Genomic DNA, 27,024 nt, shown 5'->3' on the forward strand with positions numbered 1-27,024 from the left:
ACACTCTTCACACGGTGAGTATGAGGAGTTGGCACAGGACTTACTGGGCTGTGAAGACGCACTGGAGACCTGGTGTGTATAGCCGGCATGAATTGTGCCGGAACCTTAACACACTTCTCAGGACGAGTACGGGGAGTTGGCACAGGACGTACTGGGCTGGAAAGGCGTACTGGAGACCAAGTGCGTATAGCCGGCAACACTTGTACCGGAACATTAACACACTTCTCAGGATGAGTACGGAGAGCTGACTCAGGTGCCTTTAAATCGATAACACTCTCCTTAGGGCAGTCTGACAGTCTCTGGTTCACTACGCCCAACTTTCGCCGCCCACTCCTCGCTCAATCTGTCCCAATATTCCTCCTCGGTCTCTGACTCACCCCTCAGCGACGCCGACCACTCCATGTATCCCCCCCAAAAACATTTGGGCTGTCTTTTGGGCTTGCGTCGTGGCCGCGAACCCCGGTGTTGTCGTTGTTGTTTCCTCGCTGCCACCGCCTGCTTTCATGGCAGGCTTCCGTCTCCTGCCATAATCTCTTCCCACATCCAGTATGTCCTCCACTCCTGGCTTTCCTCCTGGGCACGCTGCTTGGTCCGTTGTTGGTGGGATCTTCTGTCACAATTGTTATAATAACTGGACAAAGCGCAGCGTGATCTGGGTTCCACATCTTTTTATTACTCTGTGAAACTCACAGCAAAACAAAACAATAAACGAACAAACGAAACGTGAAGCTGCTATAGTGCTCACAGGCAACTATACAAAGACAAGATCCCACAAAACACAAAGGGGTAATGACTGCCTAAATATGATCCCCAATCAGAGACAACGATAAACAGCTGCCTCTGATTGGGAACCATACCAGGCCAACATAGAAATATAAATCACCTAGATGACCCACCCTAGCCACACCTCGACCTAACCAACATAGAGAATAAAAAGCTCTCTATGGTCAGGGCGTGACAGTATGGCTTGGATTTTATCCATATGCCAGCCTGTATGGCTGTTTTGTCCTGCAATTATCCCATGTGGACCACCAGCCCAAGACGGACTCACCTAAAACCAAAACAGAGACAGAGAACAGTTCATATTTTGTTATTTTTGTATTTTTGTCTCATTTTCACAAAACATGTACAAGGAAGGAAAAACCTGAGGTATTTTGCGTCAAGCAGCCTAAGGTATCAGGATTTTATTTTAAAAAATGTACCTAAATTCATCAATATTCTTAGATACCTTGCTATTTACACAACATAACATCAATAATAATAATAATAATAATACATCAAAACCAACAATTATAGCAATCGGGACAGCCTGCATCTTCTCTTAACATGTTTTAAAATTAATTATAACATCTTTTAAAAATAAAGAGACTAGAAGGAAAGCCTCAGAGAACTGAACACAGGAAATCCAGGTCTGACCTTACAGCAGCACAAAGGTATAGGTCAAAGGTCACAATAGAGAAAAGCTAACCAAAGGAAAAGAAAAAAACACACATAGGTACATCATAAATAAATAGACAATCTCGCACCAGCAGAGCAATAGCATTAATTTATTCACTTCTGAATCACGTTCTAGTTTCATCCCTTCCGTTTTGTTTTTATCAAACCTTTGGAAAATAAGAGAGTGAGAGCGACAGACTGATAGAGATAGTGAGGGAGTGACATGCATTGTGCTGATGTGCAAGCAATTGTGTACCCTGCACCAGGCTTGGCTCACTGAACGATCCCCTGAGAACAAACAAAAGGTGGTGATATATCTTTGTGTGTGACTATATGTGTCTGTGTGTTTATGTCTGTGTGTGTGTATGTGTGGAGGGGATTTGTTTCAGCTATGGGCTTCTCTCATATCCCAACACAGTTTAGTTCTGTATGTGCGTGTGTGTATATTTGGAAACTAGCCAAAAGAGTGAGTTTAGCAGTGTGTTAGGTGGATGTCTCTAACATTGTCAACTGTGTGGATCTACTTGCATATACCGGTAGTTGTTGTCATGAGCCCTGGAGAAATCAACAGTCCTTCCTACAATAATTCTGCTCTTTAGTACTGGGTTGAATAAAGTTCTTCATTCTCGCTCACACACATTAACCGTCTCCCAGGAGATGCACTAACTGTAAGAGCCCCCAATCACAATAAATAACATCTTAATTACACTCAACTGAGTGAACATAAGATGATGAAAACACCTATTTTTTATGTATTTTCAACCACAAATATGTATTTTCAACATCTTGTCAATGTAAATTCAAAGTTTTCATGCTCATAGGGACTGTTCTTCACCATACCACACATCTGGTGATGTCACCAGAGGTAAGAGCAGGGGTGAGCAAACATTTTGGCTCGAAGGCCACATCAGGATTTAGAAATTCAACTGAGGGTAACACAGAAGATTTGGGAACTGATTTGTTTGTTAAAATCAATTTCGGGGCCAGAAAAAGGGCAGTTATTTGAAAATATACAGGTGTATTATAATTTCTACAAAACATTCTATCTAGTTTTAGACATTTAAGTGTGGCCTAGAGTCGTTTTTAAACCCCAAATAGTAATTTAGCCCCCATTTTGTTAGTTGTTTTTACTGAAACCTCCCATGGGCCGGATTGAATGAGCTGTAGTTTTCCCACCCCTAGCTTAGAGGGTGTTGGTACCCTCTTAGGATGTGGATGGGATACTTGTTTTTGAAGAGTAACAGAAAAGTGCATTTCAACGTCAGATGAAACCCAAAATACATCACTCTTCCTCCAAACAAGGAACAGCACATATTGCTTGCTTGTAGTTTTGTGTGCATGAGTGTGTGGTTGTATGTGTTTCATAAATACCATACAACAAAAACTGAGATTAACAAAGGAAAGGAAAAAGTCCACAAAACATTCTATTATTTCTCATTACCAGAATGAACCGATCAAATAAATTACAACCAGAACTGAGATTTTTTGTTGTTGATTAAAAGTCCATTAAAATCGCTATATATATATTCATATAGTATATATAGTATTTGTCTGTCTGTCGCCAGCCACCCTGGAGCATGCTCTGAGAGGCTGGGGTGGAGTATACTTGGGGGGTGTGGAGTGAGACATGCGAGTACTGAACTCCACTACAGAGAGGGCATAACTTAGACCTAACTCCTCTCCTCCCCACCGCCCCAACAGTCACGTCACACTGTTAAACACTGGAAACAAGGAAGCAGACGAGTATTGCGGGAAAATACAATGCCAGTCTTTATCAGTCACTGTGAGTCCTCTTAAACTGCAAAGTCTTTGTAAACCATGTTGGGCTGACACGCCAACATGGAGGATTCGTCATTGTTTTGATGCAGTACCACCGGTATAGTCTCTTAGGACAGTCTGAATAGTCTCTCTCTGCATTGTGCTGTGGTGCATTTCTGGGGTACAGAGCTCTTTCTAAGTCTTTGTAATGAAAGGAGGGGCAGACTGAGACATGCTGGGGGTTGTGGTTCTCTGGGGCTGAAGTCTTTGAAATGAAGGGAGGGGCAGACTGAGGCATGCTGGGGATTGAAGTCTTTGGGAGGAAAGCACTTGGCTATGTCTCAAATGACACCCAATTATGAAAATAGCACTATACTTTTGCCGACTTTTGGTCAAAAGTAGTGCACTATATGGGTGATAGGGTGTTTGAGATTTGCCCATGGATCTGTTCTTCTTGAACTGACACCACACAGAGGAAATAGTTCACAGTTCATAGTTCAGTGTCAGTGACCTATAGTCTCCGTCTTTTCCCGTAGTTGTTCTCTTCAGAGCTTTGGTTGGTAGAACTGTAAATGTAACCTAGGAAATCAACAGCCTGCTGAACCCCATGTCTAGTCCAGGAACACTAGCTAGATAAGGGACTCCCGGAATCTCTCTGGTGTTTCTGTCTTCTCAGAGTTCGAGTCTTTAACACGGTCTGTTTGGGGAGCGTAAATTTCCCCCCGCTGTCCTCCCTCCTCCTTCAGGTCCGTTTCTCCTCCTCCCTGGGTGGGCCGGTTGTGGTCAGGAGTGCGGTTAGTCAGGACACCTCGATGATCTCCATGCTGCCAGAGAAGCTGGACTGCTTCCCCATCTTCTCCAGCTCCTCCCGGGAACGCGTATCTGAGATGCCCTCCTCAAACTCCATCTGACAGCTGCGCCGCTTGAACTGCTTCTCGGTGCTGTTGGAGGCCGTCCCGTTGGCGACGGTCGTTGAGGAGTCCCTCTGTAATGGCGCTGATGACGATGATGCCCTTTTGTCCCGCTGCACTTTCTCCCGTAGCCGCACCCCCTCGCTACAACCGAACGCCACGTATGCAGAGCTGCTTCCGAATCGCACTTCCACCCCTCCTCCTCCATCTCCTCCAAGTTCCATCCCTCCTTCCCCTACCTCTTCAGCCCCGAAGTACCAGGGGGCGTCGGCAGTGGGGGTGACAGGTGTGACTGGGGTGGTGGCCTGGACTGTGTCTCTGTGTTTGGTCCACATGGTTCCGGACTCTTTGGGGGGCAGAGAGAGAAGCATGGAGCCCTTCAGGCTCTCGTCTAGGCTGGGGCTCTTGTGAACGGGCAGGGAGCGTCCCAGAGTCAGACTCAGGGACTGGGGGTGTACCGGGGAACTGGTTGTGGATCCAGATCCAGGGCTGTGCTTGGCTTTCCTCCTGGGCCTGGACGATGATGGACCTCCATAACGAACGCCCCCCTCACTGGGACCCCCAACGTCGAGACCTCCGATGCTGCCGCCGCACCCCGGGGAAGGGAAGGGCGACTCAGCCGAGCTGGGGCTGTCTGGGACAGGGGAGAACTGAGGGCAGACACCATTGACAGGGGGACTGTCCAGCTTACATAGCTTGGGCACGTCTTCGGAGTGTGTGGGCGCTGCCAGGCGCAGGCAGTGGGGGCTGCTGGGGGAGTAGACAGACTTGATGTCCAGGGAGAAGGATCGCTTCAGCCGGTTAGTGTCCAGGATGCGCTCGGCCGACAGGTGGAGGCCGTTGAAGCCCTGCTGGAGAGAAGTCGGCGAGGGGAGCTTCGGTTCTGGTGGGGCCTGGGGCTCTATTGATGAAGAGTCATGGTGACCATTGACTTCTGACCCTGAGCTGAACCCGTTGACATCTGAGCCCTGGGATTGACCTTTGCCCTCTGAGGTCTTGTCGTCTGACAGCGCCTGGAGGAGCCGCAGCCCCTTCTCAAACTCCAGGAGCTGCCCCAGGAAGTTGAAGTTGGGCGATATTGAAGGCCGTCGGTCCTTCACAAACCTGGTCAAGAGGAAATAAGAGGGCACAATGTTAGTTCCAGTTAGAGTTGGGGCTCCAGATGCAAAGTAAAACAAAAGAAATACTTTGTAAAGTTCTTCTAAGTTACTTCCTGTTTAAACCTAATATTCATCGTTGGGCTGCGTGCATTTAAGTAGCAGGTTACCCCCGAATGAACTGGTGTGAACTAACTGCCATACAAAAGATGATCCTATGCAATGATCTCCAGACCTGTACACTAGTTCCTCTGGCAACCAGAAGAATGGCATTTCTCAAGACTGGGGGGTACAGATGAGCGTCTAGCATTTCCTCAAACACTGAGTCCACTTTTTAAAGATGCTGCAACTTAAGCTCAGCTGGCGGAGAGCGTCGGGTAGAGAGTGTACCTGTAGGCATCATCCGATGACAGGCCCATTGTCTTCATGATGTATGCAATGGCGATGGTTGCCGAGCGTGAGATTCCAGCCAGGCAGTGCACAATGACTCTGCAGTTTGACACCTTGGATTTGTCTGTGGGAGGGGGGAACAAACACGTGTGAACACACACGGCTGTACACAAAACCCAGGAACAGGATTAGTTAGAACAGAGAGTCTTCTGGGAGAATGAAACACCCATCGAATTTGATTAGTTAGAATAGAGAGTCTCCCGGGAGAATAGATGGGTTAGCTGACAACGTCACGAAAATGATGCACACGCTTCAATGGGGCAGAAGGCTGTGTGTTACGGTTCTGGACGGCCAGATAGCTGGCAACAATGACAAGAAACTGGCATGTGGTGAAACGTAAGTGTCTCGTTTCAGCTCGTTTGATTGTGTTCTTGATACCATGTCTTATTTTGAGGTGTTATGACTGACTGACACATCTATGCTAATATGGCTCAAATTTGCTAGCTAGCAAGCTAACCAAAAACTGTGTATTAGAGAGACAAGTGCTCATTGTGCAACTATTTATGTTTTCAACAAATGTTGGAGACTAAATACAGTTGCCATGTTAGCAGCGATCTAAGCCAAGCCGTCTGTTTGAACCATAGTTCTGCACGCATCGGCTTTGTTGCTAAACAACCAACCCGTCTATGGAACACCCCTAGAAGACCAACCACCTCTTCAACACAGGGGGTCGTCGTCATCACGATTAACCTCGCTTTGGGAGTGTACCACTTGTGAAAACAAGGAGGGTGATACATTACAATATTGTGATATACTGAATATGAGGTCTGTTTCACTATGCTGTATGACAATCTATTATTTCATCTTTAATTATCCAGGCCAGTCAGTTAAGAACAAATTCTTATTTACAATAACGGCCTACCCCGGCCAAACTCTAACCAGGACGACGCTGGGCCAATTGTGCGCCACCCTACGCGACTCCTAATCGGTTGTGATACAGCCTGGAATCAAACCAGGGTCTTTAGTGATGCCTCTAGCACTGAGATGCAGTGCCTTAGACCGCTGAGCCACTCAGGAGCCCAAATACACTGACATACACCACTCCTGCTCAGGTTACTACTACTAATGCATATTCTGCATATACGTGCATATATGTGGTCCCCTGTAGCTCAGTTGGTAGAGCATGGCGCTTGCACTGCCAGAAAGGGGGTTCGATTCCTGGGACCACCTATACATTTAAGCATGACTGTAAGTCGTTTTGGATAAAAGCGTCTTCTAAATGGTATATATTATATTCTCTGCACATGCAAAGACACACAATCATGACTTACCGATGAATTCATTGGTTTTCTCCAACCAGGGCAGTAGCTTCTCACAGTAGTTGTCATTGACAGGGATCCGCATGAAGTGGCTCTCTCTGATGAAGTCAGGCTTGGGACAGGTGTTACTGGCATTCAGCACGTACGTGATGCCATTCTGAACCATCAGGTCCTACAGACAGACAGAGAGAGACACATGCAGACAAGGGGACTGTTAGAAAAGGCAATAACAGAGAACAACAACATCAAAGTTAACGCTTCACTGTACTTCCTTTCCTCTCACGTTCTACTTCCCCTTGACTGCTACGGGCTCACCTTGTTGAGGACGTCTTTCTGTGATCCCAGGTAGAGGTGTGGTAGGATGCGTGTGGGGCCTACGTTAGCTACAGGCAGGCAGGGCTGGGATATGCTCATAGGCAGAGCTGGCTTGCTCTCACAAAGCCCGGGGAAACAGGAGGAGAATGCAGCAAAGCCCCCTAAAGGAGAAAAAGAGAGAGACAGAGAGGAAAGGTCCGTTATACTCCAAATAAATACAATTCCCGAAAAGTTTGGGAGCTACTGCTCATACACATTCTGAACTCACAACTCCAACACAGAAAACTGCTTGAAGTTAAATTTTCCCTGTTGTCAAGTGGAAGTCTACACACCCATTGCACAGTTGTCAAATTTTCCTGCCTGGATTAAATTATATTATTTTTCCTACTGATCTGCATAACTTGCTCCACATTTTTTAAGTGAAAGAAAAAGTATTTTCATGTTTTATTATTTTATTATTTTTTATTACTCTCCCTGACTGTGCACTGAATCCCCTTACATTACAGACTTGTGTTTCAACAACACGGCTGAACCATTTCAAACTGTGTACATGCATAACCGTTGGAGCTAGATTGTGGGTTAAGGTTTCTGCTCCCAGCTCAGTAGGAAATCGTTCTCTGCTGCACTCTGGGAGATAGTTTGGCTGCTGGGCGGTGAGGAATGTGTGTGGCTGGCCCTTTAAGTGCAGACGGCTCCACTTTGGCCTGTGTGTGTGTTAAAGACCGTGTGTGTGTGTGTGCGTGTGCGTGTGTGTGTGTGTGTGTGTGTGTGTGTGTGTGTGTGGCTCTGTTTCCTTCATGAGCTCATGTCCTGTAACAGAGCATTGCGTCAGGGCTGGGGAATTAGAGAGGCCACAGGTGCAGGGCCAGCACAGAGGCCCAGTAACATCCCACTGACAACCGTGCAGTACACACACACCACCACCTGGGGCGGCAAGTATCCTAGTGGTTAGCGTGTTGGGCCAGTAGACAAAAGGTTGCTAGATCAAATCCCTGAGCTGACAAGGTAAAACTCTGTCGTTCTGATCCTGAGCAACGCAGCTAACTGACTTGTCTAGTTAAATAAAGGTTAAATAAAAAAAATAAAACACAGATGCGCAGCGCACACACAACCGTGCAGTACATACACTAACCACAGACATTCATACAGCAGCACACAAACATAATACACATTTGCTCACACTCCCTTTCAAAATCTGACTAAAACACACACTTACTCTGCATTACCACGGTTGTTTAACTTCTAGCTGGATGGGAGGAGAAGGGGAGAGAAAATGACCTCGCCAGGTGAGGGAAGGGGTGAGTGAGGGAGGAATGAAAAGGAATGAGGCAGGGAAGAAGGAGTGCTTCAAGGAAACCCTGAGCCCCAGCAGAAGGATTAGAACCTAATCTAGGTTCAGTCCTGTCTGACCCTATCTGGGCTACTGCCAAACACACACACGCACGCACACACCCAAAGACATGACATCACCCTGCTAAACTAGCACACACAGGACATGACATAGCCTAAAGGTGTAACACACACCAGGCTACAACACAACACCCTTTAACTCCACACACACAAAGCTGTAAGTAAGCACTTTGCTAGTAATATATAACTGGCCCTGTAACCTCAGTTTCTAGTAATATATAACTGGGCCTGTAACCTCAGTTTCTAGTAATATATAACTGGCCCTGTAACCTCAGTTTCTAGTAATATATAACTGGTCTTGTAAGTTCAGTTTCTAGTAATATATACAGTTGAATTCAGAAGTTTACATACACCTTAGCCAAATACATTTAAACTCAGTTTTTCACAATTCCTGACATTTAATCCTAGTAAAAAGTCCCTGTCTTAGGTCAGTGAGGATCACCACATTATTTTAAGAATGTGAAATGTCAGAATAATAGTAGAGAGAATTATTTATTTCAGCTTTTATTTCTATCATCACATTCCCAGTGGGTCAGAAGTTTACATACACTCAATTAGTATTTGGTAGCATTGCCTTTAAATTGTTTAACTTGGGTCAAACATTTTGGGTAGCCTTCCACAAGCTTCCCACAATAAGTTGGGTGAATTTTGGCCCATTCCTCCTGACAGAGCTGGTGTAACGGAGTCAGGTTTGTAGAACTCCTTGCTTGCACACGCTTTTTCAGTTCTGCCCACAAATTTTCTATAGGATTGAGGTCAGGGCTTTGTAATGGCCACTCCAATACCTTGACTTTGTTTTCCTTAAGACATTTTGCCACAACTTTGGAAGTATGCTTGTGGTCATTGTCCATTTGGAAGACACATTTGCGACCAAGCTTGAACTTCCTGACTGATGTCTTGAGATGTTGCTTCAATATATCCACATTATTTTCCTTTCTCGTGATGTCATCTATTTTGTGAAGTGCATCAGTCCCTCCTGCAGCAAAGCACCCCGAAAACATGATGCCCCTTTTTCCTCCAAACATAACAATGGTCAAACAGTTCTATTTTTGTTTCATCAGACCAGAGGACATTTATCCACAAAGTATGATCTCTGTCACCATGTGCAGTTGCAAACCGTAGTCTGGCTTTGTTATGGCGGCTTTGGAGCAGTGGCTTCTTCCTTGCTGAGCGGCCTTTCAGGTTATGTCGATATAGGACTCGTTTTACTGTGGATATAGATACTTTTGTACCTGTTTCCTCCAGCATCTTCACAAGGTACTTTGTTGTTGTTCTGGAATTGATTTGCACTTTTTGCACCAAAGTGCGTTCATCTCTAGGAGACAGAACGCGTCTCCTTCATGAGCGGCATGACGGCTGAGTGGTCGCATGGTGTTTATACTTGCGTACTATTTTTTGTACAGATGAACGTGGTACCTTCCGGCATTTCTAAATTGCTCCCAAGGATGAACCAGACTTGTGGAGATCTAGAATTAATTTATTTAGATTTTCCCATGATGTCAAGCAAAGAGGCTGTGAGTTTGAAGGTAGGCCTTGAAATACATCCACAGGTACACCTCCAATTGACTCAAATGATGTCAATAAGCCTATCAGAAGCTTCTAAAGCCATGACTTTCTGGAATTTTCCAAGCTGTTTAAAGGCACAGTCAACTTAGTGTATGTTAACTTCTGACCCACTGGAATTGTGATACAGTGAATTATAAGTGAAATAATCTGTCTGTAAACAATTGTTGGAGAAATGACTTGTGTCATGCCAAACTTGCCAAAACTATAGTTTGTGAATAACACATTTGTGGAGTGGTTGAAAAGCTAGTTTTATATCTGGCCCTGAAACCTCAGTTGCTAGCAATATATAACTGGCCCTGTAACCTCAGTTTAACCTACAGTGGGTATGGGTCTGAACCCAGAGCAAATTCTGCTGGGCTGAATATGGGTCGTGGTGGAGTCAGCGAGAGCAGAGGGTATTCTGACCGATAGACAGAAAGAAAGACAGATAGACAGAAAGGCAGACAGACAGACGGCTATATCTGGTGCCTGTCCCTTTAAGACCAGAGAGCAGAGGAGGAGAGAGGAAAGGAGGAGAGGAGGAGAGAGGAGAAGAGAAGAGAGGAGAGAGGAGAGGAGGACCTGCCTGTATCCAGCTATTAATGGCAACTGGCAGAAAGATGGCATCACCTCTCCACATGCAGCAGACAGGGAGAGAAAGATAAATAAATAAATGAAGAAAGAGAGTGAACGAGAGAGACAGAAAGAGTGGCTCTTGTTATTACTAAGGGAGTCCCTCTTTCCTCAATTAGCACACTTTGTTTCAGCAGGAGTCTATGCCATATTCCTCATTCAAAACCCTTCCTCCACATGTAAAGGTCTTTATTCACACAATACAACGCCACATAAACAGGAAAAAAACACTTCACTTAAGTTACATGTCACTTTTCATTACAGGAGAGTTGTTGAGAGGACAGGGTCAGCATGGGATATTCTGACAAACTCCCTTCCTCTCCTCGGGTACAGAGAGCAGAGATGAGGAGTCAGGATTGTGTGCCTGCATGGGGTCTATTGAGGCCTATAACGTTTCAGTAATATTGAGTCAACACCCATCATCACACACACCACTGGGATGTCCAAACGTTTATAGTGGTCCTGTGCTGTGTTCTTAGTCACCACTGATAACACACAATCTCCCCGTCATCGTCGCTGGTCATCTGGCCTTCAGAGGTCATGTTGCTATGGCAACAAACGTGGGATGATGTGGTTGACCGTTGTTTCTATTGTCCCCGGGGTGCTGTCACTATGGAAAAAACCCCCTCAAGAGCACGCAAATATATTGTGCCCTCATACACACACACACACACGCACATACACTCACACTCAGAAAGTACCCAGAGAGACATGCACTCACATCCCCCAAAACCACCGGATGACACATCTCTCCATTTCAATCCAAACACATCACTGAAAATACCCTGTCACATACTGAGGCCCAGCTGTCTGATGAGATGACATCAGAAAGTCAACTGTCTGTAAGCGCTGAGATCACCTTTAGTCTTATGACCAAACACAGTCAGACACCAGGCCTGCATCCCAAAATGGCACCCTATTCACTATGTAGTGCACTACTATTGATCAGGGCCCATCGGGTTCTGGTCAAAAGTAATGCACTACATAGGGAATAGGGTGCCATTTGGGATACACCCAAACTCTAAAAAACGATGGGCTAAAAACAGACAGTGGACAGAGCACGTTATTTTGACCCAGCCAGTTAGGTTGCGTGAATAACCCAACATGTTGGGTTGTTGGGATTAACCAAACATAGGTTAATTTAACCATCAATTTGGTATTTTTTACTTTCATGCTATGTTGACCTAGCAGCTGGGTCTTTTTTTTGTATAATCCTTAGGTTATTTTTAGGAGGTGTGGCTTATTAGGGACTTGGCTTTCAGCTAGATGTTATTGGCCAGCCATGAGAATAAATGTCCTATATATATATATATATATATATATATTCTTCAGATTGACTTTTGTGTTATTGATTCTTGTCTTTTTGAAACCAGGCTGTTGGAGGAGAGAGTCCAGGCGTGGCAGGGGAACTCTGGGTCTTTGCTTTTCCTTATGTCTTTACTTTTGTTAGTATGTTTAGTTCTTGTTAACTTGTGGTAGCTTTCTTAGTTTTTGGCTCTAGTTGCTTATGGTTGTGTAGGGTGGCCCGGTATAGCAAATTGTTTGTTACCTTTTAGCTGGGGTGGCTTTTTGGCCGGCTATCTTGCTAACTAGCTTTCTGGTTAGTCTAGCCTGCTAGCAGTTGGCTAACTTGCCCCTCAGCTTGTGTTAGCTTACTGTTCTCTCTCTGCGTCAACAATTTCTTCCTGTTCTCCTTTTTGCCTAGCCAGCTTTAGCTTTCTTGTCAAGGTATCTAAGTGTTGGCAGCTGTTAGTTGTAATGTTTGTTAGTTTTCTAGCCTGCTAGCTTGCTAATTGCTGTCTAGCTTAACTGCTGGGTTGCTCACCTACTAGCCTTCTCTCTTCTTAGCTCTCCTGTATCCTCACTCTAGTTCATTGTTTGTCAGCTATTATCTGTTTTAGATTTAGCCTGCTGGCCGGCTAGTTTTGCTGGTTTGCTTGAGTTGAGTTTGTTGATAGCTTACAAGATGGCGAGCCTCGGCCTGCTAGCCTCCTCATCCTGCTAGCCATAGCCTACTAGCCTTTTAGCCTAATATAGCCTAATCCCTTTTCAGCTCGTTGTACCTTCTAAGACATTTGGTTATTCATAGTGGGCCTGCATCATGTCAGACTCCAAGCCAGGCATGAGGAAGCACCACAGTGTGCGGTTTCTCTTGAAACTTAAAGATGGGAATCCACTGGATTTGTTCAGATTGGACTTCTCCAGAAAGTTCTTGCAAAATACCCTAAAATTCAATCCAGGTGTTATAAACTGCATTCTTCGGTTGCCTTTAGCAAATAGGTTCGATGTGAGTTTCCAGACAGCAGCTCTGTTGAAAGAGTTCTAGACCAGGTATGAAAAAAAAACTGTGGAGAAATTGTCAGAGGAGGCCACTACTAAGGTGGTGGTCATCAGAATGTTCAAAGAAACAGTGAGTGGGGAAGACACATGCTTTTGGCTGAATAGAAATTGTAAAGTGACAGGTGCACCTGAAAAGGTAAGAGATGCTGAAGGCATCTGGAATTCCAGCTGGGGAATTTCAATCCAACAAAGAGCAGCTCTATAAGGTTTTGGGGGCTTACACCTGCCCTCGGTAATGGTGTTGGGAGAGATCCAGGGCTTCATACGACCAAGGTTATGTAGGAAGTGTGGAGAGCAGGTGGTGTGCAGGGGACTGGGCCACTCCTTGGGCTGCTGGAACCACAGAAAGTGTAATCTCTGTGATGAGGCTTTTCTCTACAGAGATTGCCACCAAGTATACTCAAAAGGCACCCAAGGGTGGCTCTGGTGTAGTGAGTACTGAGCAGGGGTTAGTCATTATTGTTGATGTGGTGGAAGTTGCAGGTGAGAAAATGGAGGCAGGAATTACAGAAGTTGGTGTGCTGGGAGGGCAGGTTGGGAGGTTGGTTCCTCTGAGAATAGACCAAGAGTCTTCCTCTCAAGCTCCCCCAACACAGTTTCCTTTTTAAGCAACATCACTTTCCCTGAAAACACCCCAAACCTACTGTCTCTTCAGACCATTCTTGTGGCCTCCACCCGTGCCCATCCCCAAATCACAAAAGGTTGATTGAGGTTCAGAAAAGTGGAGAAGAGGTGATAGAAGTGACAGGTGGCACGCTTGGTGACTGGGCTCCATGTTGTTGCTGGGGTATGAGAATGGGTGTCTCCTGACCCTGATCCTGAACCTTGAAAATGTATTATTGCCATTTATTATGTGTTTTTTCCTCTCTCCTTTGTGATTGATCCCACTCCAGGCAAAGAAGCTGATGGAGGGACAGATCCTGGCACCACCTGGTGGTAGGAGCAGTGCGATGCGGCTTGCTCATGGACTGGGCTCCAGGCTGTGTTGTTGGGGTATGGAAAGGGCCATCGCAGGCAACCAGAGGGGACAAATGCAGTGTTGTCTTGAGGTCACACACTCAGATGGCACAATCCATTTTTTACTTTTTTTTTTAACCGAGTGTCGGTTGTGATATGTGTGTGTTCAAATGGGATCTTGTCAAACGTCTCCTTCTTAATAAACCTCTGTGTAGGGTTGGCCACAAATGGTTACATCGCGCCAACATCCTGCAAGGTTTGGTCTGTACTGCTTGGCCAAGCCGGTGCAGAGGTATATCCTGGATAACCACCCAGGAGCCCCTCTCGACCAGTGGCTGTCTCGTGTCCGGCACTACAGTCAAAGACCACTGCCACTATAAACCAATGCAAGTGTGCTGTGCCTGCCAGCAGGGGAGGTCTTACCAAAAACATTGCTGCTGTACAGGGGGAGCCAGAGACCCTTTTCAACGCGGGACTCCACCAAGCTCTGGCTCCCCCCTCTAAACAACATGGAAGCCCTGCAGACCTCCACAGACTTGCTGGTTTGGATTCATGTGCCGACATTTGTTGACACTGCTTATTTAGAATGTAATGTGAAAATGTAAATGAGTTTGTTAAAGAGTCTATATGCATTTTTTTAAATGCAATTATTTATATACCTTATTGCCTAGTAAGATATATGACTTAATATATCCCCACAATGGAATTTTCTTGGGTTTTTAGGGAACTCATACATTTCCTTAAGCATCATTGAAGCTATAGAATTTAATGTTCAACCTTAACATGTGATAACTATACAACAGAACAGATGAACAGGAATGACATTTATTCTCAAGGTTGGCTATAACTATCTGAATGCCACACCCCTACTAAACTACAACTCGTCTTCTGATCTCACCCGCTGGGTCGTATCTCAACAACCCAGCACCGATAGATGGATTATCTGACAACATCACCAAAACGATGCCCATGCTTCCATGGGGCAGAAGTCAGTGTGTTGTTGGAAATCTGGATGGCCAGATTGCTAGGAAGAATGACAAGAAACCGCCATGTTGGGAATCGTAAGTGGCTTGTTTCAGCTCGTTTCCTCTTGTTCTTGATATCATGTCTTGTTTTGAGGTGTTTTGAATGATTTCATGTTAATGCTAATATGGCTTAAATTTGCTAGCTAGCTAACTAATAATTGTAACGATGTCTACAGCACTGCATCTCAGTGCTTGAGGCGTCACTACAGACCCTGACAACCGTCCGTGATTGGGAGTCCCATAGGGCGGCGCACAATTGGCCCAGCGTCGTCCGGGTTTGGTCGGTGTTGGCCGTCATTGTAGATAAGAATTTGTTCTTAACTGACTTGCCTAGTTAAACAATGTATTTGAGAGGCAACAAGTCCTCATTGTGCAAATGTATTTATGTTTTCAATAAACAGAGACTAAATATAGCTTGCATATTGTCAATAATCGAAGCCAACCCCGTCTGTTTTGCCACCTATTTGCGCACGCGTTGGTTTTGTTGCTAAACAACCAACCTGTCTATAACCAAGCACCCAGCATCAATACCCCAGCAGTTCTTCAAGAAAATAACCCAACTAAGTGACCCAACGCCTACAATTAGGTCAAGCAAGTGCAGCTCAAAGCCTGTCGTTTGAGGCTCCTGCTCCTTTTAGTTACAAAACAACTGTTCTAGGACCAGTTGCCCGTTCCCCACAGTCTCACCTTCACCATTATGAACTGAATAGCCAAACTGACCCTGGTTGTTGAGTAGCCATCCACCTTTCAGTCTATGCATGGTAAACAACTCACTGGAAAGAGGGCGTCACAATGGGCCCACCAGCCAGCACAGACTTCCTATTCCCCCCCACATCCCATCTCCACTGTCCCATCGCCACTGTCCCATCTCCACTGTCCCATCTCCACTGTCCCATCTCCACTGTCCCAACACTCCACAGCTTATTTCATGTATTTTGTTCTCTCCTCTCTCTGAGCGGCCAGGCCCTCCCTCGTTTACCGAATGGTCTCTCTCCCCTTTTTATCTTTCCTTCTCTCCCTCCACAGGGCACCCAATCGGGAGAAGTAGGGTAATGTACACAAATCAATACAATCTAAAAATGCTCCACATATGAATGAATTTCATAGAGAAATACATGTTTACAAGAAGTGTATATCAACATATTTCAATGTATTGTAGAAAGAAATGGAAAGCTTGTGAGGAAATGGAAAGCAAGTTCATGAGGACAAATGATCCCTGTTCGACACAGAAACACATGGATTGTTTGTTGCCATAATTTGGAAGCAGAAATGCTTTTTTCACCAACACCAATCACATCCTCCATTGCTACAAACACTGTCTTCTGGTGAATTTTCCTTTATTTAACTAGGTAAGTCAGTTAAGGACAAATTCTGATTTACAATGACAGGCTACCAGGGAACAGTGGGTTAACTGCCTTGTTCAGGGGCAGAACGACAGATTTTTACCTTGTCAGCTTGGGGATTTGATCCAGCAACCTTTCGGTTACTGGCCCAAAGCTCTAACCAGAATTGGTGAGTTATGATACAAGGTCTGTTTGTATGGCCTGAAATCACTGAGATATTGACTGAACAGAGAGAGAGAGAGAGAGCCTGTCTGTAACATTACGCTGTTGGTACTATTGACTGGCCCTCAATACCAGACCCCTCTCTGTGTGTTTGTGTGTGTGTGTGTGTGCATGGGTGTGTGAGAAGCTTTCAGCTGCATTATGCCTTAATGGAGGGGAACACACACATACACACACACACGCACACTCCCCCTCTCTTCTCCATCCCGGGGGCATTGATTTGCCTGAATGACTGCCCTCCCTCCATCCCTCTCTTCTATCGCTCATATGGGAGAGACATGACACCATCCTCTGTGCCCCTCCAGCTGTCCCCTGTGCTCTGTAGGGGACATTAGCATTTCAATGTGTCTCCCCCACCGCTATGACATCATTGCACACATGCCCCACTCCACTCTACTCCACAAAGAGTCTGCTAAAGCAGCAGGGGGCCTGAGGGTAGCCACTCGATCAGCATGTTACAAAGAACACCACAATTGCAATATAGAGGATTGAAGGGCAACCAGTATCTGTTTGTGCCTATGTTTATGTTACGGTAGATTTAGCATGTGGCTAACAGAGATCTATACGTCAGTATGGTAGCGTTAGCATGTGGCTAACAGAGATCTATACGTCAGTATGGTAGCGTTAGCATGTGGTTAACAGAGATTTTTTGTTGTTGAGTTTTATATCAGTATAAATGGCAGTTAAAAAACTGAATTGTGTGTACATCAATATATTTAAGAAAAAGTCCATGTCAATACATGTGTTAGCTAATCTAGATCCATATGTTATGGTAGCGTTAGAATTTAGCTATGTGTGTTTGAGTGTAAATAGTGAGGCTGGTTTGCAGCAGCTAGGCAGCTAACCTTCTGAGGTCAACACAATCTAAAAATAACCACTAACAACACCTCTATTCTCAACAGGTGACGGCAAACATGTGATTTTGTCTCTCTCTGGGCTAATCTGCCCATCTGCCTTGAAGCTGTGGTGTGAACACATGCATACGAGCACGCAATGTGCAGTGTGAACAGGACCAGGTGTTGGGCTAACTGCACTGAACCAGCTCACTGCACTGAAACACATGCATACTATACTCTGATGCAGTATACACACTCTACAGCACATCTATACACACAGCAAATTGGCCAGTGTTACCTAGTGTTGATTTTTTAGGATTGTTTTTAATATCTATGTTTTTGCATGTTCATTGATTGACTGATTCATCTTATTCTATATAAAGATAAATAACATACATTTTTCTAAACTAATCCAATCAGTTAGTTAGATGTATTGCACCCATTACTGAAATGGTTTTGACAGTCATTCTGAATGCAGGTTGCCTGTGAATATACATTCCAAATGTTGGATATCCTCACTCTGACTGGATTCCAAAAGGAACTACACATCACTTGGCAAGCCAGCAAAATGTGACTTGCAGGCCTGATGTGGCCTGTAAACCAGGAAGTTCATAACATCACTGTGTTACGGTAAAACTTGGCCATAAAAGTGAGAACTTATGATGTATTTAATCTATTGTCATAAAAGTTTAATTTTAACGGGTAACATTCATCTACAGGAGCAAAAATGAACAATTAAAACAACCATGTCTCTTGTCACTAACAAATACAGTCATGGGCAGTAACTCTACGGTTTACACAAAACGGAAAGGCACAGTGGGAAATGTTATTGAGGCGTGGCTTCGAGTGGGCATGACTTTCAACACATTATTTTTTTTATCTACCTGTGAGCGGAAGTGTTGTACCAGTTTAAGTGGTCCATGATTATGTAACTAAAGATTGAGCATATCGGCTCCAAGTTTGGATGTTTTTGGAAGTACTTAAGAGCATGCTGCAATGAAGATGTGTAAATATTATTGTAATGTCCTAAACCCAACACCTTGTTTGAGTAACAGACTGCTTTGCGTAATGTTTAAAAAGACTATACGAGGTGTTATTGCATAACACCATTGGTGCAAACTATATCAAATCAAATCTAATTTTATATACACTTCATAGTGTTAAAAAGACTATATGAGGTGTTATTGTGTAACATTAAGTGTAAATTACCTAACACTGACAAAGTGTAATAGTGTCAGCACTGAGCACAGTGTTAATTTAAAAATGAAAAGTGTGGAACTGTATAGACACTGTCCCAGTGTTGATTTAAGACTGAAAAGTGTGGACCTGTGTAGACACTGTCCCAGTGTTGATTTAACACTGGATCATTTGCTGTGTATATAGCTAGACATACAAACACACGTTGGAAAATACACAAACTGTACAGTATATCAATGCACACTGTGCACCACACACATTTTGGAAATGTAACACTTCTTCGTCTTAGAGTGGGAGAACCAGAGAGAGCGACAGAGGGAAGGAGAAATGGGCATTTGTGATAGTTTTACATGTCAATGACCACAGGTGAAGACAGCGTGAACACTAACCCGCACGACACTGGGTCAATTGTGCGCTGCCTCATTGGTCTCCCGGTCGCGGCCGGCTGTGACAGAGCCTGGACTCAAACCAGGATCTCTAGTGGCACAGCTAGCACTGTGATGCAGTGCCATAGACCACTACGCCACTAACTGTATTAATCAACAGTCTGATACTGTATAAACTGAATACAGTAGATTACCGTAGAATGCACAGTAAAATACCATATCTTTGTTTTACAGTATTAATTATGTTGCATTGTGAAAAACTGTTGTGGGCAGGGAAAGAGTCTATGGCTCATTAACATATTTTATACCGTGCCTTGTAAGAGGCTTTATTTGTTGAACCCGTGAGTACCACCGCAGAATACAGTAATATACTGTATTTTAGGAATTCTTCAAACCTTGTCCTGAAACTCTACAGTAACTTACTGGCCAATTGTTGCCAGTGATTTACTGTAATTCAGAATACTGTTCAAAAACCTTTTGGTATTGTTGTTTCTCACTCATTAACACATTTTTATGTATGTCTTGAAAGAGGCTATATTAGTTGTGCCTGATAATGAGAGTACTGCATCAATTTAAGTGGTATGTGGTAGTGATTCTACCTAAATGTCCATAGGGAACAGATCAAAGTGGTAGAAAGTCACAAACCTTTAACGGTTGAGCGGCTAGCCATGTCCTTTTGATCTGCTCTGCCCGGTAGTATTGACATTTTAGAATCCTTTGTTAAGGCTTAAAGTGAAAATGATAGAAAACACCATATATCAGTTGGCATAGTGTAATATATAATTAAATATTCACTGTTAGCAATTACTGATTTTATTTTTGAACAATTGAACAATAAAGTACTATAATGCTGTTTTGCTATATACATTTACTGCAGCATGCTGTAAATGATGGTGCCTTGTTGAGAATTAATGTGGGCAGAGAAAGAATTGCTGGCTCATTAACATATTTTAAGGCTTGCCTTGTAAGAGGATATATTTGTTGCACCCATTAGTGAGAGTCCTGTACCGATGTAAGTGATATGTGGCAGTAGTTCCCTGACACCTAAATGTATGTAGGGAAAAGGTCAGAAGTGTAAGATTAAATAAAGGTAAAATAAAAAAGTAGAGGTGAAAGTATCTTTTAACTCTAGATATTCAAGCGATAAATAACATAGATTATTCATCAATTCAAAATGCCAACAGCCATGCTGCTTGCTATAATCCCTTATAACTACAGTAACATACTGTAGACAACAATGTGTACTGTTTAATGCTCACTTTTACTGTATTGTACTGTGTTTCATTGCTCTGGCATTAAGTTACAGTGAATACTGTAAATTAGATTACAGTAAAACAATTGGTACTGTAAAATGGCTTACAGTGTCTGTACTCACTGGCCAATTGCTGCCATTATTATATAGGAAATGTTTTACAGTGTACTGCAGCGCTGAGCTCTCTCTCTCATCTCTTTCTCTCTCATCTCTTTCTAACCTACTGACACCCCTTCCCAGACTGGGTCAGTACACACCTCGTAGCTCCCTCCCCTCCTTGGTCCTGCGGACTCTGATCTTCAGCCTCCTGTCTGACTCCTGCAGGACAGGCCAGAAACAGTCCTCAGCCGGGGCTATGACCACGTCCAGAGGCATCACCCTCAACACGCTCAACATACACGCGTTCTAGTGCACTCAGATCGGGAACACACTGACTGCCGTCCAGACCAATGGAGTCCCCCAGGAAAAAGTTAGCAGAACGGCTAAACAAACAAATCACTTGTTCCGAAAAACTTCAGAGGGTAAAGCCGGTCAGGTCTAAAATTCCACACTACAAAGTCCCAGCTGTCACTACTCCGACTGGTGGTGACCAAGTCCAAGTCCAAACTCAGATCCCAAAGTCCAAGGAGGGAAGGAACCTTAGTCCCCGAACTCAAGAGAACAGACGGAACCCACTTCCAGAAAGTAAACTACTCCCAAACATCTGTAGATGTACTGCCCACAAGTTCCACAAGTCACTTCTAGAACTCATTCAGTTCAAATCCACCAAGGATCATATTTTTCCTATAATATCTACCAAAGCCATAGAGGTCCAGTAGTATTTTGAGGAATAATGAAAGGAATAACTATGGAGAGAAGAAAGAAGAAAGAGAGTACATGTCTGTCTGTCTGTAGCTGCTACTGAGTGTGTCTCTCCGTGCCTTCTCTCCGTGTGTGTGAGCCCACAGGCAGAAGAGCAGTACCCTATTGTTGTGCTGTTTGGCTCTCCCCGTCTCTCATTCGCTCACACTTCTCCCCCTCCCTCCCTGCCTGCTTCCCTCTCTCTCTCCCTCCCGCTCCTCTGTGTAGAGGATGACGTAGTTGTTCTCTCTCTCCTCGTTTGCTCGCCCGGGGGGGTGAATGAGCTCACTTGCAGTGAGCTCAGACTCTGACCCTGCCCTTCCCCTCTCCCCTCCTCCCTCCCAGTCTTCCTCCCTCACTCCCTCCCTCTCTTGTGGAGCCAGTGCTCCGTCATAGCTAATGTCTAAGGCATGTAACCGCATTCCTTACTCACCAGACAAATATGTGGTCACCTCAGGGGCCTAGTGAGCTGGAGCAGGGAGACAGCAACTACTGCTCTATGTGTTTTAGCAAGATACACACTGCATCTCTGTGTGTTTGTGTTCAATTAAATAGTTTGTGATTTATAATGTGCAGTGTGTATACAACAAGTAGATGACATCGCTCCCTCTGAAACACTTCACTCTCTGCCTTTGCAAAACACACACTCAATGCCTATGTGTGCTTAATTAAATACGGTATGTTTTCTGATGTGCAGTGTGTGTGTGTGTGTGAGTGTAGATGGGTAAAAATGTTAAAAGCAGACATTGAATATCCCTTTGAGCATGGTTAAGTTATTAATTACAATTTGGATGGTGTATCAATACACCCAGTCACTACAAAGTTACAGGTGTCCATCTTAACTCAGTTGCAGGAGAGGAAGGAAACCGCTCAGGGATTTCACCATGAGCCCAATTGTGATTTTAAAACAGTTACAAAGTTGAATGATTGTGATAGGAGAAAACTGAGGATGGATCAACAACATTGTCGTTACTCTACATTACTAACCTAATTGACAGAGTGAAAAGAAGGAAACCTGTATAGAATAAAAAATATTCCAAAACATGCATCCTGTTTGCAACAAGACACTAAAGTAATACTGCAAAGAATGTGGCCAAGCTATTAACTTTGTTCTAAATAAAAAAGTGTTATGTTTTGGGAAAATCAAACACAACACATCACTGAATACCACTCAAGCATGGAATTTTTAAACATGGTGGTGGCTGCATCATGTTATAGGTACGCTTGTCATCAGAAAGGAATAGGGAGTTCTGTGGGATAAAGAAAATGGAATACAGCTATATGAACAGGCACAACCCTAGAGAAAAACCTAGTTCAGTCTGCTTTCCACCAGACACTGGAAGAAAAATTCATCTTTCAGCAAGACAATAACCTAAATCACAAGGTCAAATCTACACTGGAGTTGCTTATCAAGACAACATTGAATGTTCCTGAGTGGCCTAGTTACATTTTTGACTTAAATCGTTTTGAAAATCTATGGCAAGACTTGAAAATGGCTGTCTAGCAATGATAAACAATCAACTTGATAGAGCTTGTAGACTTTTAAAAAGAGTCATGGGAAAATAATGTACAATCCAGGTGTGCAAACCTCTTAGAGACGTACCCAAAAAGGCTGTAATCGCAGCCAAAGGTGCTTCTACTGACTCAGGGGTGTGAATACTTACAGCATGTAAATGAGATATTTCTGTATTTCATCAAGAAATTAGCAAAAAATATCGAAACACTAGTATTGTATTGTGTGAAAAAAAAATATTGTCCATTTTGAATTCAGGCAATAACATAACAAAATGTGGAATTAAGTCAAGGGATATGAATACTTTCTGAAGGCACTGTATGAATACTTTCTGAAGGCACTGTATTATGTGTTGTGCAGTATACGGCATGTATTGGAGTGTGTGAGTATTCAATTCAATTCAAATAACTCTTATTTCCTGGGAGGGAACTTAATGTATGGTGAAGAATGGTACGAACAGGACATATAACAACATAGAACACAAGAACATGTAGGCTACAGTATAAAGGATAAGACACATTCTATGTTCTCCCAGGGTATATCCACATATATACAAATACAAATACAAACTTCAATAGAGTTAAGTAGTTTAATGGATGTTGGCACAAAACTAGATGCTGCTCTCTTAGATTTGAATGGGAGATCTCTATACCTGGGCCCGGAGGGTAGGGGGCTATGCTGGTCTATACCTGGTTATTCAGTGTGTGTGTGTGTTATGTCAAACGCTATTTGTTCCCCCTTCTTCCTCACTCGTTTTTTGTAAATGTCACTGAGGGGTTCCTGGCTTGCTCCAATGATCTTCCTACTGATTCTTAATAACCTGTCCAATTGGTTCTAACTTGTGTTCCCTAGAGCACCAAACCAACAGAAAATATTAAAAGCTAATATGAATTCTAAAAAGCATTTATAAAACGCTTGGAGGAAGAATTGGTGTTTATTAAACTTCCTTCCACCTCCACAGAAAGAACACACGACACATACAGTGTGTTGAAAAAGTATTTAGCCCCTTTCTGATTCTCTCAATTTTTGCATATTTTTTATAGTGAATTATCAGATCTTCAACCAAAAACGAATATTAAAATAAAGGGGACCTGAGTTTACAAATAACAACAACAAAAAATATTTTTTACATTTAATGAACAAATTTATGCAACACTCAATTCCCCTGTGTGAGAAAGTAATTTCCCCCTAACACACAATAACTGGTTGTGTCAACTTCATATGCAATGACTGCAACCAAATGCTTCCTGTAGTTGTTGATCAGTCTCTCACATCGCTGTAGAGGGATTTTGTCTCACTCTTGCATGCAGAACTGATTTATCTCAGCGACATTTGTGGGTTTTCAAGCATAAACTGCATGTTTCAAGTCCTGCTGCAACATCTCAATTGGGATTAGGTCTGGACTTTGACTAGAACATTCCCAAAACTTCAAATTGGTTGCTTTTGAACCATTTTCATGAAGACTTGATTGTGTGTTTAGAATCATTGTCTTGCTGCAGGACCCAGCTGCACTTCAGCTCACAGACGGATGGCCTGATATTCTCCTGTAGAATTCTCTGATACAGAGCACAATTCATGGTTCCTTCTATTAAGGCAAGTCGTCCAGGTTCTGAGGCAGAAAAGCATCCCCAAACCATCACACTACCCCCACAATGCTTGACCGTTGGTATGAGATTCTTACTGTGGAATGCAGTGTTTGGTTTTCGACCAGACATAATGGGACCCATCTCATCCAGAAAGGTGACTCAAGTTTGCCAAAAAAGCACCTGGAAGCTGCTGGAGGATCCTCAAGAATCTTGTAAGAATGTTCTATGGACAGATGAGTCAAAAGTACAACTAGCGGAGTGGAACTATCCTTCCACTGAGTTGCATGATTTTCCAGAGAACGCATAGAGCCCTGAGGTGATTATGTCTTTCATACCATGGCTATAATTTAACACATTTGCCGCTAGAACTGTGTTTATTTGCCGGTAGAATTGTGTTCAACATCTATTGAAGTAGCTAGACAGTTTACTTGGTAGCTACAGTAGTTGGCTTGGTAACCAAACAAACAGACTTCCTAGTTTAACTAACCAAACCATCTGTCCTAGCTTGTTTTTATGAAAATCCTATTCAACAATGTCAATAATGTTTTCAATTCAACTTTTGCTCAAACATAGAACATGTAAGAATTAACTATAGCCATTGAATTCTACCGTGCAGATATACCATTGTGAAATAATGCACACTCTAGAATGCCCTTCAAGCCAATCAGAAACGAATATTCAACAATCACATGGTATAATGAGTTTTGAATTCCAGTATGGGTAGACCATCTTGTGTGTGTGTGTGTACAAGATCTCGTTGTTTTACCAATTTGACTTCAGATTATGACGTTTATCCATGTTTCTCCAAACGTCACATTTCAAAGTGTTTTTGACATCCTGACTGCTCCTGCTCAGCATCGTTCTGTTTCCCAAACGTCATATTTCGAAGGGAAACGGTTAATAAGGGTTAAGGTTTGGGGAAGGGTTAAAACATTAACTTTAGGCATTGGGATAGGGATAGGGATAAGTATAAGGATAAGGATAGGGATATGTATAATGTCAGGGATAGGGATAAGTATAAGGATAGGGATAAGGATAGGGATAAGGATAGGGATAGGGTAAAGGGTAAAATATATGTAACTAAGGGTCTATCACTGGTATTGAACATGCAACCATTGGATCTGGAGTCATGGGATTATGCCCATCTGCCTTAGCAAAACACAAGCCAACTTGAGAGCAATAGCACTCACTGTTGCCCCTAATGGCAAGTTCTGAAGACATTTCCTGACGTCCTCCGGACATGTCAGACGCCCAATTTTGAACGATCTGCCTGTTCCGGCTCTTGTCTTAAGACACTATGTTCTCGCTCGGGGAGCAGTGAGTAAGAAAGAACACACACACACACACACACACACACACACACACACACACACACACACACACACACACACACACACACACACACACACACACACAATGCCTTACTATGGTATGACAAACATGTAGGCTAACCATAGAAATAGAATCCACCCATTATGCCATTATTGCTTTGAATGGGGAGGCACGTTCTATAGATTTTATTTCTATGGGCCAAATGTCCTCACACTAAGCAACGAGGATTAGCTGCTCTGTTATAGGAAGTGAAAATCTAAACAATCACTTTGATCATCAAGTTAAAATTGAGTTGTTGTCACCCTAATCTTACGATTTTCTAGATTATCTTTCTAATGTCAACGGCAATCATTTTCTTCCGGTATGATCACAGAACAATTGTAAAATATACTACATTGTTGCAGTAAAAATGGTTAACTGAATTAGCTACATTGTAAAGTTTTGTTTTTAGCCTCGTAATGGTTGAGGTTTGGATTGGGAAGGGCAGACTGATCCAAGATCTGTGATTAGAGGGAAGTTGTTATTCCTATAACCCTGTGAGTGAGTGACTACAGTGGTGGAACTAGCAGTAGGCCAACATCTGTGGTCCATGATGGTCAGAGAGAGAGGCAGAAGAAGTAGGTCATTTGGAAATAAGCGCTGAACCCTGCCATGTAGCTCAGTTGTTGTATGCCTTTTAAGATGCTTTGGATGAAAGCATCTGCTGAATTCATCTTCTTGATGAATCATCACTAACTCACACATGAACGTACTGTACGTACACACACATAGCAATGCTTTCTAAGCCCTCAATTACAAATACCTATCCACCCGTCTGGAAATTATATCAACCTCATTTGTCAACACAGGTGTGGCACTCCCTAGAGGCCATATTGTGTAACTATTGTCATTATTTAAAGCAAGCATAAATTGGCTTTTAGTGTCCAGTAAGTTCCTGTCCATTTCTTTGAGTAGCCAATTACGTGACCATCAGTTGGTAAACTTCAATGGGGTTTGTTGTCCTCTCTCCCTTTCCTCCCCTTCCCCTCTCCTCCCTCGTTCACTTCTTCTCCCCTTCCCCTCACTTCCCTCCTGTCCATGTCTCATCCCCAGGCAGGATAACAAGGACACGAATAGCAGGTCTTTAATCAAGGAATTGCAGACAGGGTGTTAAAAACAAAAGGGGAACATTTTTATTTACTGCACACGTATGCCTGCCAGGTAAAAAATAGGTGTGTTGGCCACTCTGACCCACCCTAATAGCTTTTGTCTAAACCATTAAAATTGTCAAGCCAAACATGGTTTGCATGACAGTAGTTCCATAAGGACTGAGCAATAGAGCAAATCAGACTGGCACCAAGGCTAAATATAACCAGGACTGGTAAAGAAAAACTCCTGGCC

The 27,024-nt window shown here is 43.5% G+C and overlaps 1 protein-coding gene across 3 annotated transcripts in view; it reads right to left on the reverse strand.

Moving 5' to 3' along the window:
• Positions 1–1,101: 1,101 nt before the first annotated feature.
• Positions 1,102–27,024, reverse strand: part of LOC110521303 (dual specificity protein phosphatase 8) — a 106,846-nt gene continuing 80,923 nt past the window's right edge. For 2 of the 3 annotated variants that reach the window (XM_036968449.1, XM_036968450.1), the window contains exons 4-7: positions 7,228–7,388; positions 6,925–7,084; positions 5,594–5,717; positions 1,102–5,210 (exon numbers count right to left, since the gene is read on the reverse strand). In XM_036968449.1, coding sequence (XP_036824344.1) covers positions 3,995–5,210; positions 5,594–5,717; positions 6,925–7,084; positions 7,228–7,388 — 1,661 coding nt within the window. In that variant the 3' untranslated portion in view covers positions 1,102–3,994. Of the gene's footprint in view, positions 5,211–5,593; positions 5,718–6,924; positions 7,085–7,227; positions 7,389–20,630; positions 21,324–27,024 lie in introns of those variants that run through there. The other variant, XM_021598775.2, reaches the window with a different exon arrangement.

Source organism: Oncorhynchus mykiss, chromosome 30 (assembly GCF_013265735.2).
Source record: "Oncorhynchus mykiss isolate Arlee chromosome 30, USDA_OmykA_1.1, whole genome shotgun sequence".
Taxonomy (NCBI): Eukaryota; Metazoa; Chordata; class Actinopteri; order Salmoniformes; family Salmonidae; genus Oncorhynchus; species Oncorhynchus mykiss.